The sequence below is a fragment of the Kogia breviceps genome, chromosome 12 (assembly GCF_026419965.1).
Source record: "Kogia breviceps isolate mKogBre1 chromosome 12, mKogBre1 haplotype 1, whole genome shotgun sequence".
NCBI lineage: Eukaryota > Metazoa > Chordata > Mammalia > Artiodactyla > Physeteridae > Kogia > Kogia breviceps.
In genome coordinates, this window is record NC_081321.1 from 4,420,656 (window position 1) to 4,436,547 (window position 15,892).

A 15,892-nucleotide genomic window follows, 5' to 3' on the forward strand; every position below is an offset into this window, starting at 1 on the left:
TTGGTGTTTTACATAAGTTGATGTTAGGATGTCAAACAAACCTCAGATTCTTGGCCTAAATTCCACTTAAGCACGGCATATAATTGTTTCTACAGTTGCTGGATTTGGTTTGCTAGTTTTTTTTTTTTTTTTTTTTTTTGAGAAAATAACTTCTTTTTTTTTTTTTTTTTTTTTAACATCTTTATTGGAGTATAATTGTTTTACAATAGTGTGTTAGTTTTCCCTCTACAACAAACTAAATCAGTTATACATACACACATGCTCCCATATCTCCTCCCTCTTGCATCACCCTCTCTCCCACCCTCCCTATCCCACCCCCCCAGGCGGTCACAAAGCACAGAGGTGATCTCCCTGTGCTATGCAGCAGCTTCCCACCAGCTATCTAATTTACATTTGATAGTGTATATATGTCCCTGCCACTCCCCCACTTCGTCACAGCCCACCCCTCCCCCTCCCCATATCCTCAAGTCCATGCTCGAGTAAGTCTGTGTTTTATTCCCGTCCTACCACTAACCTCTTCATGACATTTTTTTCCCTTAGAGTCCATATATATGTGTTAGCATACGGTATTTGTTTTTCTCCTTCTGACTTACTTCACTCTGTATGACAGACTCCAGGTCCATCCACCTCATTATAAATAACTCAGTTTCATTTCTTTTTATGGCTGAGTAATATTCCATTGTATATATGTGCCACATCTTCTTTATCCATTCATCTGTTGATGGACACTTAGGTTGCTTCCATGTCCTGGCTATTGTAAATAGAGCTGCAATGAACATTTTGGTACATGAGTCTTTCTGAATTATAGTTTTCTCAGGGTATATTCCCAGTAGTGGGATTGCTGGGTCGTATGGTAGTTCTATTTGTAGTTTTTTAAGGAACCTCCATACTGTTCTCCATAGCGGCTGTATCAATTTACATTCCCACCAGCAGTGCAAGAGGGTTCCCTTTTCTCCACACCCTCTCCAGCATTTATTGTTTCTAGAGTTTTTGATGATGGCCAATCTGACCGGTGTGAGATGATATCTCATTGTAGTTTTGATTTGCATTTCTCTAATGATTAATGAGGTTGAGCATTCTTTCATGTGTTTGTTAGCAATCTGTATATCTTCTTTGGAGAAATGTCTATTTAGTTCTTCTGCCCATTTTTGGATTGGGTTGTTTGTTTTTTTGTTATTGATCTGCATGAGTTGCTTATAAATTTTGGAAATTAATCCTTTGTCAGTTGCTTCATTTGCAAATATTTTCTCCCATTCTGAGGGTTGTCTTTTGGTCTTGTTTATGGTTTCCTTTGCTGTGCAAAAGCTTTTAAGTTTCATTAGGTCCCATTTGTTTATTTGTGTTTTTATTTCCATTTCTCTAGGAGATGGGTCAAAAAGGATCTTGCTGTGATTTATGTCGTATAGTGTTCTGCCTATGTTTTCCTCTAAGAGTTTGATAGTGTCTGGCCTTACATTTAGGTCTTTAACCCATTTTGAGTTTATTTTTGTGTGTGGTGTTAGGGATTGTTCTAATTTCATACTTTTACATGTAGCTGTCCAGTTTTCCCAGCACCACTTATTGAAGAGGCTGTCTTTTCTCCACTGTATATCCTTCCCTCCTTTATCAAAGATAAGGTGACCATATGTGTGTGGGTTTATCTCTGGGCTCTCTATCCTGTTCCATTGATCTATATTTCTGTTTTTGTGCCAGTACCATATTGTCTTGATTACTGTAGCCTTGTAGTAGAGTCTGAAGTCAGGGAGCCTAATTCCTCCAGCTCCATTTCTCGTTCTCAAGATTGCTTTGGCTATTCGGGGTCTTTTGTGTTTCCATACAAATTGTGAAATTTTTTGTTCTAGTTCTGTAAAAAATGCCAGTGGTAATTTGATAGGGATTGCATTGAATCGGTAGATTGCTTTGGGTAGTATAGTCATTTTCACAATGTTGATTCTTCCAATCCAAGAACATGGTATATTTCTCCACCTATTTGTATCATCTTTAATTTCTTTCATCAATGTCTTATAGTTTTCTGCATACAAGTCTTTTGTCTCCTTAGGTAGGTTTATTCCTAGATATTTTATTCTTTTTGTTGCAATGGTAAATGGGAGCGTTTTCTTAATTTCACTCTCAGATTTTTCATCATTAGTGTATAAGAATGCCAGAGATTTCTGTGCATTAATTTTGTATCCTGCAACTTTACCAAATTCATTGATTAGCTCTAGTAGTTTTCTGGTAGCATCCTTAGGATTCTCTATGTATAGTATCATGTCATCTGCAAACAGTGACAGCTTTACTTCTTCTTTTCCTATTTGGATTCCTTTTATTTCGGTTTGCTAGTATTTTGTTGAGGATTTTTGTGTCTCTAGTCATAAGGGACATTGGTTTGTAGCTTTCCTTCCTTTTGATATTTTTGTCTGGTTTTGTATCTGGGTAAGACTTGTCTCATAGAATGAGTAGGGAAGTGTTTCCTCCTCTTTTATATTTTAGAAAAGTTTGTGAAGGATTTCTATTAATTCTTCTTTAAATACTCAGTAGAATTCACCACTGAAGCCATCTGGGCCTGACCTTTTTTGATGGGTAATTTTTGATTACTAATTTAATCTTTTTGCTTGAAGTCAATTATGCAGATTTCTGTTTATTTTGTGTCAGTTTTGATAATATATGTCTTTCTAGGAACTTGTCAGTTTCATCTCAGTTTTCTAATTTGTCGGCTGCTAATTGTTTATGGTACTCCCATGTAATCTATTTTTTAAAAATAAATTTATTTATTTTTGGCTACATTGGATCTTCATTGCTGCACACGGGCTTTCTCTAGTTGTGGAGAGCGGGGGCTTCTTTTGTTGCAGACCATGGGATCTAGGCGTGAGGGCTTCAGTAGTTGTGGCACATGTGCTCAGTAGTTGTGGCTCGCGGGCTGCAGAGCACAGGCTCAGCAGTTGTGGCGCACTGGCTTAGTTGCTCTGCAGCATGTGGGATCTTCCTGGACCAGGGCTCGAACCCATGTCACCTGCACTGGCAGGTGGATTCTTAACCACTGTGCCACCAGGGAAGTCCCCCTTGTAATCTTTAAAAAAAATTATTTCTGTAAGGTCACTTTTATCCCTGATTTTAGTAATTTAAGAATTATTTATTATTTTCTTGATCAGTCTAGTTAAATTTATAAATTTTTTTGATGTTTTCAAAGAACCAACTTTTTATTAACTTTCTGTATCATTATATCTGTTCTCTATTTTCTACTTTCATCTCTATCATTTCCTTCCTTCTGCTTGCTTTGGATTAGTTTGTTCTTTCTTTTCTGTTTTCTTAAGGTGGAAGGCTAGATTATTGCTTTGATTTTTCTTCTTTTTAATATAGGTATTTACAGCTAAAAACTTCCTTCTAAGCTCTTCTTTAGCTGTATTCCGTAAATTTTGGTATATTGTGTTTTGACTTTCAGTCATCTTAAGATGTTTTCTAATTTCCCTTGTGATTTTTTTCTTTGACCCAATGGCTATTTAGGAATGTGTTGTTAATTTCCACATATTTGTGAATTTCTAATTTTTTTCTTTTTTCAGCTCTAATGCCACTCCACTGTGATCAGAGAATCACACTTGGTATGAATTTAATCTTTTTAAATTTACTGAGGCTTATTTTATCCCCTAGCATACAGCTGCTCCTGGAGAATGTTGCACGTACAGTTGAAAGAATTCTGCTGTTGTTGTGTAGTGTTAGGGTCGATGTCATTAGGTCTAGTTGGTTTGCAGTGTTGTTTAAGGCTTACATTTCCTTGTTTATCTTCCGCTTAGTTGTTGTATCTATTATTGCAAGTGGGGTATTGAAAACTCCAATGATTCCTGTTGAATTGTCTGTTACTCCCTTCAGCCTGTCAGTTTTTGTTCCATGTATTTTGGGACTCTGTTGCTAGGAATATATGTTTATAATTTTTATGTCTTCCTGATGGATTGATTCTTTTATCATTACAAAATCTCTCCCTTTATAACTAGTAACATTTTTATTTTACCATCTATTTTGTCTGATATTAGTATAACCACTCTAGCTTTCTTACGGTTGCTGTTTGCATGATATATCCTTTGTTTGCAACCTATTTGTATCTTTTGATCTAAAAGTGTGTTTCCTAAAGACAGCATATAGTTAGACCTTGTTTTTTCCAAATATAATCTGACAGTATCTCCCTTTTGATTGTGTTGTTTAATTCATTCACAATCAATGTTTTTATTAATATAGTTGGATTTACGTCTATTTTTGTTTTCTAATGTCTTGTGTGTTTTTCTTCTATCCCTCCTTTACTGCTTGCTTTTCACATTAAGTGAATATTTTCTAATGTAACAGTATAATTCTTTTAACAATTTTTCAATATATTCTTATAGTTGTGTTCTTAATGGTTGGTGTAACTTAGTGATAAGTTAACATACATCTTAACTTACCAGAGTCTATTTAGACTTATTCCAATGAGATATAGGAAGGTCATTCCTATATAGCTCTATTCCTCTTCCTCCCTTTTTCTATTATTTTTACACATATTCCATATATGTATGGTACAAACCCCAAAATATACTGTTATAATTACATTATATAATTGTATGTCTGTTAAAGAAGATGAGAAAAAAGGAGAGGAAACATAAATTTATCATGTGTTATATTTATCTTCTTATTTACCATGTCTGATTCTCTGCACTTATTCCTGTGGATTCAATTTACCATCTGGTGTTATTTCCTTACTTCAATACAGGTTTGCTCCCATCCACCTCTTTTGTGTTGCTTTTGTCAAGTGTATTAAATCGTTACATGTTATAGCCCCAGTAATACAATTATATACACTTTAAAAAATACAGTTGCTTTTTAAATTAGGTAAGAGAAGAAAGGAGAAGAAATAGGCATTTATATTGTCTTTTATAATTACACAACTACCTTTAGTGGTGCTCTTTGTTTTTGCATGTGCGTGTGTGTGTGTGTGTGTGTGTGTGTGTGTATTTGAATTACCGTCTGAGATCACTTGCTTTTAACCAAAAAACTCACAGACTTAGAGAACGAACTTATGGTTACCAGGGGGGAAGGGTGGGGGGAAGGGATAGTTAGGGAGTTTGGGATTGACGTGTACACACTGCTACATTTAAAATGGATAATCAACAAGGACCAACTGTATAGCATAGGGGACTCTGCTCAATATTCTGTAACAATGTAGATGGGAAAAAATTTGAAAAAGAATAGATACGTGTATATGTATAACTGAATCAGTTTGCTGTACACCTGAAACTACACATTGTTAATCAACTATACTCCCATATAAAATAAAAAGTTTAAAAAATGTTAAAATAATAAAAAAAAACAAAGCAAGTGTTAAAAAAAAGAACATCGTATTTCTTTTAAGGTGGTCTGCTACCAACAAATTCTCTCAATGTTTGTTGATCTGCCATTGTCTTTATTTCACCTTCATATTTGAAAGCTATAAGATGCTCTGTTGATAGTCTTTTTTTCTTTTGACAATTTCAGTATGCTGTCCCACTGCCTTCTGTTTTTCTTGTTTTTGATGAGATGTCAACTGTTAATATTTTTTGGAGTCCCCTTGTATGTGCGGAGTCGTTTCTCTCTGGCTGCTTTCAAGATTTTATCTTTGGCTTTTAGTATTTGGACAATGATGTGTCTGGGTGTGTATCTTTGCATTTCTCCTACTTATCTTGGAACCTAGCTCGATTTCATAATTTAGGTCTTTAGGTGTGCAGATGATATGCTGAGATCAGTGGGTAACTGAAGCTGCTTTGCACTTAATTCTGGAACATTAAGCTTTAATTCCATAGAGATTAACTCATGAAACTGATTGTTAGAAAGTCTTAGTGTGGCTACAAACTATATATGACTCAAGTATCCACCTATACTTGAGTAACATGAGTCACATCTCATGCTTATAAACCAAATAAATACTCTTCCTTCATGCTGACCATAAAAAAATTCGTGTGGCTCAGACATATGGATTCCAGAGCTAAAGCATCCTGGGAACCACCATGCTTTGAAAACTATAGGAAGACCACTCCTTGGACTTCCTTTGAGAAAGAAATAATTTAGTGGTTCAGAGCTATCTCGTAGAATTATAAGGTAGTATAAGGATAGACCTTCTATGCCTGCTAAGCATGACACCAAAGTGGTGGTCATCATTAGGTTTCCCCAGCTTTCTGGATGGTTCTCTGATACCAGAAAGATGCCAGCCCTGGCAGTCCTCATGTTGTCATGTCCTCTCGTTACCTTTCAGGGACCAGAGAAAAGTGACTCAGGGGAATCAGTAAATCTTATTGAGCTTAGGTAGTTATTAAATACCAACCAAACAATCAAACATACGGAAAGGCAGAGCTTCCATAGTTAACCTCTAATAAGGAGTTCACCAAAACGCCATGTGCCAGGACCAGTTACAAAATTTGCAGGGCCCAATGAAAAATGAAAACGTGGGGCCCTTTGTTCAAAAATTATTAAGAATTTCAAGACGGTGACAGCAGAGTATTAGCCAAGTTAATTCACCAATTCTTTTTTTTTTATTTTGAACTACAGGAGCCACATTTTTTGCCTCTCTCTCTCTCTCTCTCTCTCTCTCTCTCTTTTGGGGGGTGCTGCCCTGCGAGGCATGCGGCAGCTTAGTCCCCCAACCAGGGATCAAACCCGTGCCCTTTGCAGTGGAAGCGCGGAGTCTTAACACTGGACAGCCAGGGAAGTCCCCTGCCTCTCTTGATATAAAGTGAGGAAGAGAATGTGGGGTGTACATAAGTGTTGTGAAAGCATTTAGAAAGTAGCCAAGATAATATTCAAAAGGATGCGTGGGAGACTGGGTGGAGGAAGAAACATCTGAAGGTAGCTGATCGGATTATGTGGATTAGAGGTAAGAGAAGCTGAGCAGGGTTTTAATCAGTTTCCAGTTTAGCATAATTACCAATTCTTACTCTCAGTTAGATGCATATTTATTATATAACAAATCTGTAGTAGACGTTAAGAATGGCCACTGAGCTTGACAGAATTTAAAGTTCATCTCTCAGGCTCCTCTGCTTTAAATATTGATGATGCCCAGGCTTTAGCTGAAGGCTTCTATCTGCACGTAACTTGAGTGATTTTATCCAGCTCTTATGAAGTCAACCACCGTGTACACGGTGATGACCCCCAAATTCACATGTCTCCAAAAATCCATATTGTTCAGACTCATTGTGGCCAAACAATGTACCAATTTCTTTTTCTCCTGTCATGTGAATGATGTTATCGTTCAAGTAATAATTACAACAACAAGAACAGCTATAACCACTACGGTGGTAGCAATAGCAGCTAACATTTATTGAGCACTTCTTCCATTCTGAGCATTTTATGTACATTATTTCATTTGACCCTCATAATAATACTATTGTAAGAGAATAGAAATATATATTGGTCTCTGTTCCCAGTTCCTGGCACAGAGCTCTTGAAACCATTGTCAATTCCTAAGTGATAAGAACACTAGGTGCATCTTTTGTTCTATCCAGGTGACTCTGGGTGAGCTCTTGTATGGGGGCTGGTCACCAGAAAGACCAAGTCATGCTTAGAAGCTTGGAATCTTTTTTTTTTTTTTTTTTTGTGGTACGCGGGCCTCTCACCGCTGTGGCCTCTCCCGTTGCGGAGCACAGGCTCCGGACGCGCAGGCTCAGCGGCCACGGCTCACGGGCCCAGCTACTCCGCGGCACGTGGGATCTTCCCGGACCGGGGCACGAACCCGTGTCCCCTGTATCGGCAGGCGGACTCCCAACCACTGCACAACCAGGGAAGCCCCAGAAGTTTGGAATCTTCAGCCTCACCTTCCATCTTCCAGAAAGGGGAGAGGGTTGAACAATCGAATTAATATTTGATCATGCTGGTACGAGGAAGCTTCCAGAAAATAAATCTCAGTAGTATATGGGGATTCAGGGAGCTTCCAGGCTGGTGAGCACATCCACACCGGGAGGGTGATGCACCCCAGCTCTGGGGGGACAGAAGCTCCTGTGGTCAGGACCCTCCCAGATCTTCTCTATTTGTGCCTGCATCTGACTGTTGAACTGTGTCCTTTATTCTGTCCTTTGCGGTTGGCATCTGAAGTGGGGAGCAGTCTTGCTGGACTGGGCCCTTGCCGTGTGCAATCTGATTATCACCAGGTAGCTACTGTCAGAATTGAATGAAATTGTAGGACACCCAGCTCGTATCACAGAGAATTGCTTGGTGTGGGAAAAACTCCCACACCTTTGGTGACCAGAAGAGTCAAAAATGAAGTGTTCTGTGTGATAACAATGTAATACAGGAGACACACAGGAGGGAGCCACAGAAACCCGCACATACACTTCTGGTCACTGAAGTTTTCATTGTGAATAGAGCTGTAAGTAGAGAGAAAGAGACACACAAGAAGTTTTCTTCTTTACAAGCGCCAAGACAATTTAATGGCGGAAAGAATGGTGTTGGGACAATTGGGCATCTACATGCAAAAAGATGAAGTGGGTGCTTAAATCACATCAGACATAAATATTAACTCAAAATGGTCATAGATGTAAGAGATAAAATTATAAGACTCTGAGAAGAAAACATGAGTAAATCTTGAAGATCAGGTGTTGTTAGGCAATGATTTTTAGATATGACACCAAAAGTCTAAGTGATAAAAGAGATGATTGAAAAGTTGGACTTCATCAAAACTGAAAAAATTTTTTTGTTGCAGATAATATCAAGAAAGTGAAAAGACAGCTCTCTGAGTGGGATAAAACATTTGCAAACCATATATCCGATAAGGTACTTGAATCTAGAATATATAAGTAACTCTTACAACTTAATTATAAAAAGACAAATAACCAAATTAAAAATGAATAACGTCCTTAGATATTGCTCCAGAGAAGATATACAAATAGCCAACAAGCACAGGGAAAGATGGTCACATCATTAGTTATTAGGGAAATGGAAATTCAAACCATGGTGAGATAATACTTCATCACCCATCATCACAAGGCTATCATCACAATAGGGTAATGACAAACATTGTCCAGGATGTGGAGAAATTGAAACCAACATTTATTACTGGCGGTAATGTAAAATGGTGCAGCCACTTTGGAAAACAGTACAGCAGTTCATCAAATTGTTAAATATAGGGTTACCACATGACTTAGCAATTTCGCTCTTAGGTGTGTATGTTAGTAAAATGAAAACATATGCCAACACGAAAGCTTGTTCAAGAATTTTCATACTGGCATTAATAACAGCCAAAAAGTAGAAACATCCTAAATGTCCAACAACGGATGAATGGATAAACATGCGGCATACCCGTGCGACGGAATATCGTTTGACAATAGAAAGAAATGAAGTACTGATATATGCTACATTGATGAACTTTGAAAACATTAAGCTAGGTGAACACAAAAGACCACATAGCGTATGTTTCCATTTAAATGAAAAGTCCATAATAGGCAATTCTATAGCGATAGAAAGTAAATTAATAATGGCCTATGGCTGAGGGGGGACGGGGTTGGGGAGAAATAAAAAGGGACTGCTAATAAGAATGGACTTTCTTTTTAGTGTGATGAAATGTTCTAAAATTAGATAGTGATGAAGGTTGCTCAACTCTGTGAATATTGAAAACAATGAGTTGTACATTTTTTTAATTTTATTTTTTCCCTCTGGAGAGTTTTTAAAAAATTTTTTACTGGGGTATAGTTGATTTACAATGCTGTGTTTCAGGTGTCCAGCATAGTGAATCAGTTATACATATACATAGATCCACTCTTTTTAAGGTTATTTTCCCATATAGGTCTTTATAGAGTATTGAGTAGAGTTCCCTGTGCTATCCAGTAGGTCCTTATTAGTTATCTATTTTATATATAGTAGTGTGTATGTGTCAATCCCGATCTTCCAACTTATCCCTCCCCCATACTCTTTTAAATGGGTGAATTTTATTCTATGTGAAATATATCTTGATGAGGATATTTTAAAAAAGAAGAGTAGGTCAGTACCCAGCATACGGTAAAGCATTTAATAAATATAAACTCTGACACTTAAAAAATGTGCTAAGCACACATCTCCGGACAGTTGGCCACCTCTCTTTAGTGGTGAAGGAGAGGATTGTGTCAAAAATGATGGAAGGTCTGAGAACATGGAGAAAGGGTGGTGGCAATGGTGGAAGGAGGCCCTCTGGCAAGGACGGTAATTTGGGGACCGGGAAGAATAGGAATTCTTTGTGGGACACGTTGAATGTTCAAGTGGAAACGTATCCTGAAGGTTAATCAAAAAGAAATGAATTTTATCCCCATAACAAGAGAATTTTGGACAAACAAATACAAAATCTTCTTGCTACTGTGATAAGCAACCGAGAGTTCCCCTTCCTAATGAGTTTGGGGGTTGGTGAGTTGATTGATAGATTATAACATCATACGTAGAGAAGAGGGACTTTGGAGAGTAATGTTTAAGTAATTAAAAAGAGTAATATGGTTATAAAAAATCTCTTAGAGGTGTCTTTAGAGGAGATATACTTCACAACTCCCATCTCTCAGCGTCATTCTCATATTCACGGATGAAGCTCTGTCTGTTATACAAAGAGCCATCACCAGCATCGTCAACTGGACACTCTCTCAATTGTTGAAGGAGATCATCTTAGTGGACGATTTTAGCTCAAATGGTGAGCAGCTTGATCAAGGAATAGTAGTAAAAATGACCGTTTATGGACTGTGCTAGGCTGAAAGGGGTTTTAGAGTTTAGGACAAGAAGTTGGACTTCTCATGGAAGGAAAAGAAAGGGATCATTTGTTGAGGGATCATTTTGTGCTGGGTACGTTAATCTTCCCAAGTCAAGACAGAGGATCATCCTTTGGTTCACACAGAAGAGGAAACTAAGAGAGGTGACACAGGGTGACCCAACTGCATGGAGAATCTGCATTGAGTCAGGCCCAGGGCTGTGTGACTCCAAAGCCACCTGTGCCCATCCTGTGCACCATGAGGGAGACCCGAAGGAGCGAAGTGGGTCCAAAGGAAGACCCCAGACACCAAGAAAGGATTTGGAATTGTTCCCTCGGAGGAAACCCCAATCTTCCTGGGTAATTAAGCCTGGAGAAAAGGGAGCTCTGGGTGCTGAGACTCTTCGGAGGTGGCAGGGTCTCTTGCTCACATCCTGCCCCTCTCCCCAGGCTGGTCCAGCCCACCAAGGACAACACATGGTGAAGTGGGTGGTAGTACACTTGAGTCTTCACTTTATGGATTTCAGAGTCTTGGTTCCTCCCTTAAAAGCTCTATTCCTTGAGTAACTCAACTTCTGCGTGCACGTTTCCTTATCTCCAAAGCATGAGTGTAGAGAATAATCATGAGCTTATGGACTAGAGTGAGAATTAGAGAGAGAATAATGGCAGCTAACATCATTTGTTCTAAATACCCTACGTATGTTAACTATTTGAATTGTGACAACAACCTATGAGGAAGGAACCACTTTTTTTTTTTTTTTTTTTTTTTTTGCCTGTTTCACAGATGCAAAAAACTAAGGCATAGTCTGGTCAAGAAACTTGCTCAATTGTCACATGGCTGGTAAGTGTCAGAACTGAAATTTGACTGTAAACTTTAGAGTCCAGAGCCCTAGCTTTAGCCCCAATGTTCACTGACATAATACATGGATTACGAATAGCACTGGGTGCATAGTAACCTCTCAGCAAGTGTCAGCTCTTCATTTTATTAAATTTGGGCATCAAATGAAAGAAACTAGAACTGAGTCACAAGCCAGAGATTTGGGCTAGCAATAAGGAAGACACTCACTTGGGGTGGGAACCCATTCACAGAGATAAATTGTTTGGATAGGCACAGCAGAGGGAATTGTTGGTCATTCTTTGACAGGTGTCACTGGGACAAGAATCACCTTCTCTCTCAGTAACCATGGAAACATCAGCCAGTTTGGGCCTACACTGAATTATGTATTGTGTTAAAATCTTTTTTTTTTGTTAAACTGAGGAAAATGTTTAGATGTCTCTACCATGCAGGCCACAAAAGAAACTTACTGTTCACGTGACTTTGGGGGGGTGTCTCTCAGCTACTTCTTGCCTCCACTTCCTCATCTGTGACATGGGACAGATAATAGTGCTTCCCGATAGGACTGTTTTGGGGATTAAATCATACATGTAGAGTGCTCAGCCTAGGGCTTGCCCATAGTAAATGTTAGCTAGAGTTATCCTTGTTTGCCTCAGTATCATTGGTGGTAAGATTGAAATGCCACAAATCGACATTAGAGATGTGCCCCCTTCCTTTTTTTCCCCTAGATGGGAAGCCTCATTTGCATCAGGTCAAATATTTCAAGTGTTAACAGATTTAATCCAAGTGTTTCAAAAGTGATATGAATGCATAGACAGGCCTTATAAAAGAGAGGAGAGAGAGAGAAGAAGAAACTGTAAACAACCTGGAAATAGCTAATCTTATTCGCATAATGTTGGGGATAAACTTATTAGCTAGAAGCTGGCAAGGAGATCCGTCTGGGTATTCTGTCCCAATTGGCCCTTGAGTAGGTCAAGTAGGAATACCTAAAACAAGACAAACCAATTTCAGTTGTTTATGTACTCTCCAGAAAATCTTGAGAGTTTAGCTGTGGAGAAGAAGTTCCAGGTTGTCTCGGCAAATGTCTGTCCATCAGCACCTCTACCTTAGTTAGGTCAGGTGTGTACCATTCATTCTTTTTTTAAAAAATGTATTTATTTTATTTATTTATTTTTTGGCTGCGTTGGGCCTTTGTTGCTGCGCATGGGCTTTCTCTAGTTGCAGCGAGCGGGGGCTACTCTCTGTTGCGGTGCGCGGGCTTCTCATTGCGGTGGCTTCCCTTGTTGCAGAAAGAGGGCTCTAGGCGCACGGGCTTCAGTAGTTGCAGCACGCAGGCCCTTGAGTGCGCGGGCTTCAGTAGTTGCGGCACGTGGGCTCAATGGTTGTGGCTCGCGGGCTCTAGAGCGCAGGCTCAGTAGTTGTGGCGCACGGGCTTAGTTGCTCCGCGGCATGTGGGATCTTCCCGGACCAGGGCTCGAACCCACGTCCCCTGCATTGGCAGGCGGATTCTTAACCACTGCACCACCAAGGAAGTCCCGCATTCATTCTTGTAAGAATTTCTTAATACACTTAGAGCACATGTAACAGTGCCTGGCAAATAGCAGTATTATTATGCTAAGAGAGTTGTATTTCAGAGGAGAAATTAGGATTGGGACAATTAATCCTGAGGATGGAAAGGAGAGGAGAAGCAGGGGTAGGAAACACTATTTTCTTAGTCAAGGCTGTACAACTACCCATCCTGTGCTGGAGGCAGTCCAACCACTACTCTACAATAGTGTAAAATTTTTGCACCACGTTGATTATTGCATTCAGAATTTCTATAGGTGTGCATTTGGTTGGCAGGAGAATTAAAGGCATACTTGGATGAGAAGATTAAACTTTACAACCAGAAGTCTCCGGCACTACTGAAAACCATACGGCATACCGAGAGAAGAGGTCTTGCTGCTGCTCGCAACACCGGCAGGGAGGTGGCCATGGCTGACGTGGTTGCCATCTTGGATGCTCATGTTGAAGTGAACGCGTTGGGTGGTAAGGCTCCAGGGGGCTACTTCTGGGAAAGGGAAGAGAGGAGATAATGTACACACGATGCGTGTAAGACAGGATACTGTGGAAGTAGGGAAAGTCAACACCGGACCTCAAGCAAAAGGAAGCTCCAAAGACAGGAAGCTTTCGGTTGGCTAGGAGAACTGGTCTAGTGCTAGCGAAAAAGCAATGGACGTGGCATATGGACAACTGGATACCAACCCTGATTTTGCCAAATACTTTGTGACTTTCAGTGAGTCACTTCACCAAACTAGACATTTATGTAAAAAATGAAGAGATTATCTTCTGGTAATTCCTAAGGTTTTTCCCATGAAGTTACCTGATACAAAGAGATCTGTGTTCTTTGGAGAATGTGGGGAATCAGATAGTAAAGAGACATTATTTTGGAAGCAGGAAGACCCAAGAGGTAATGTAAATTCAGGCAGATACTGATGGTCCTGTTCACAATGGCTTGGAGGTGATATTTGGGTACTAATTTCAAATCTGCTCTGGACCTGGGTCAGCAGCTAGCCACCCCAGCTGTCCCCCAAACTGCAGACTCTCTGGACTCTGGAGAGTTCTGCTCGCCACCCAGGGCACAGCCTGAATGAAGAAGGTGCTCGGAGCGGCTTTGTCTGTCTGCTTCTGCTGTTTATCCTCACATCCATCCCGAGTTACACACTGTTCTTTTAGGGCAGAGCCCGTCCCGGCGCAGGTTCGGGAAGACCGCCCCGTGGTTGTGTCTCCTGTGTCTGACAACATTCTTTTCGGCACCTTTAAACTGGATAAGTGTGCATTAGCAGTTGACGGGTTTACTTGGGAGCGATGGTGCCACTATGATTCACTGCCAAAGGCCTGGATTGATCTGCGTGACGTCGGCGCTCCTGTGAAGTAAGTCTTTGTGGGCTCAGGGAGCTTGATGAGCACAGGGGAAGTCAGGAATGGGCAGTCTGGGCTTTGTTTGTGTTTGGTGGTAGTCATGGGAGTGGGGTGGGAGGAGTGGAGGAGACGGGGTGAGGGACAGGGGATAGAGAAAAAAGAAGCTGATCTCAGATAAGAAATCACAGATACTTTGGCTATTTAAGGAATCTCAAGCAAAATAAAGCAAAGAGTATGTTTTAGAAAACATCTTGGCCACTTTTAAGCATTTATCAGGCTATGAAGCAGGGATACCAAGATGAAAAAGATGTCATTTCAATATAATTTGAGAAGGGAAGGCTCCGTGTGCTTAGTTCAGCCTAAGGGTTTGGGGAGAGCCTTCAGGATAAGAAGGAGCTTGGGGAGAGAGACTTTTGAAGGCTAAACCATCATTGGGCTTCCCAGCCCTCACCGTCATCCTGACCCACTCCTCGTCCAGGGGTTGGTGACTCTCCTGCTGTGTGCTCTGCAGGAGTCCTTCCATCATGGGCATCCTGGCTGCCAACAGGCTCTTCTTGGGAGAGATTGGATCTCTGGACGGTGGGATGCTGACCTATGGAGGGGAGGACGGGGAACTTAGACTGAGGGTGGGTGCATTTTCATTCTCGTTATGGGACAAAGCAGAAGGGGAAATAATAGGAAGGTGGTAGGATCTGCGGAACCCTGGAACAAGGATGAACGCCATTGGCTCAAGAGGCAGGCACATTCTCATGTTTCCAAGCCACTAGGGAGGGGCTGTGGAACTTCTGGAGTGGAGCTTTCTGGTATAGGTCTGTATAATCTGGGTGATATGGGTGGAAGGATGGTGTCCCTATTTTCCTGAGGACTCCAGGCATTTTCCAAGCATCTCCTGAGATAAACCAACTTTGGGACAGATGGCTCTCTACAAGACCAGTCAAAGAGAAACTAGAATGCGTAGAGGGAGGCTACAGATGTGTGGGCAGCCAACCTGCCCCTGTATGGACAGCCAAAGCAGCTGACAGGATGACATAAGTTCATGCTGAGATGTAGTCTAGTCTAGAACAGATAGCCAGTGATGGGTTGTACATAAATGGAATCCTCAAGCCAGTTCAAGTTCTGAGCGACTTCCCGTGTGTCTGGAGCAATACTGGCTTCACACTTCAGCAATGATCCCTGTTCCTGCCCTTGACAGCTTCTCATGGTTTCAAATGAACAGGTCAAATGAACCTGAATTTAGCTGTGCTTTATAAGGGAATTCACGGTGTAAGTAAAACAGTTGGAGAAATTCCAAGTGCGGTTTCATATTACCTCTGTGTATCAGTTAACTATTGCCACAAAAATACTGTGTAACAAACCATTCTAAATGCAGTGACTTAATGCAACAATAATTACAGATCTTACAGATATGCAGGTCCAGCTGGGCTTGGATGGGTGGCTCTTAAGGCCTAGGTTTGGAACTAGCATGTTATTTCTTCTGTCTTATCCCATTTGTC

General features: G+C 40.4%; 1 protein-coding gene across 1 annotated transcript in view; it reads left to right on the plus strand.

Moving 5' to 3' along the window:
* The first annotated feature begins 10,107 nt into the window (after positions 1-10,107).
* GALNT8 (polypeptide N-acetylgalactosaminyltransferase 8) overlaps positions 10,108-15,892 on the plus strand; it is an 89,861-nt gene continuing 84,076 nt past the window's right edge. The window contains 6 exon segments of the mRNA XM_059081451.2: positions 10,108-10,137; positions 10,453-10,609; positions 13,341-13,516; positions 13,519-13,526; positions 14,214-14,411; positions 14,911-15,025. Coding sequence (XP_058937434.2) covers positions 10,108-10,137; positions 10,453-10,609; positions 13,341-13,516; positions 13,519-13,526; positions 14,214-14,411; positions 14,911-15,025 — 684 coding nt within the window.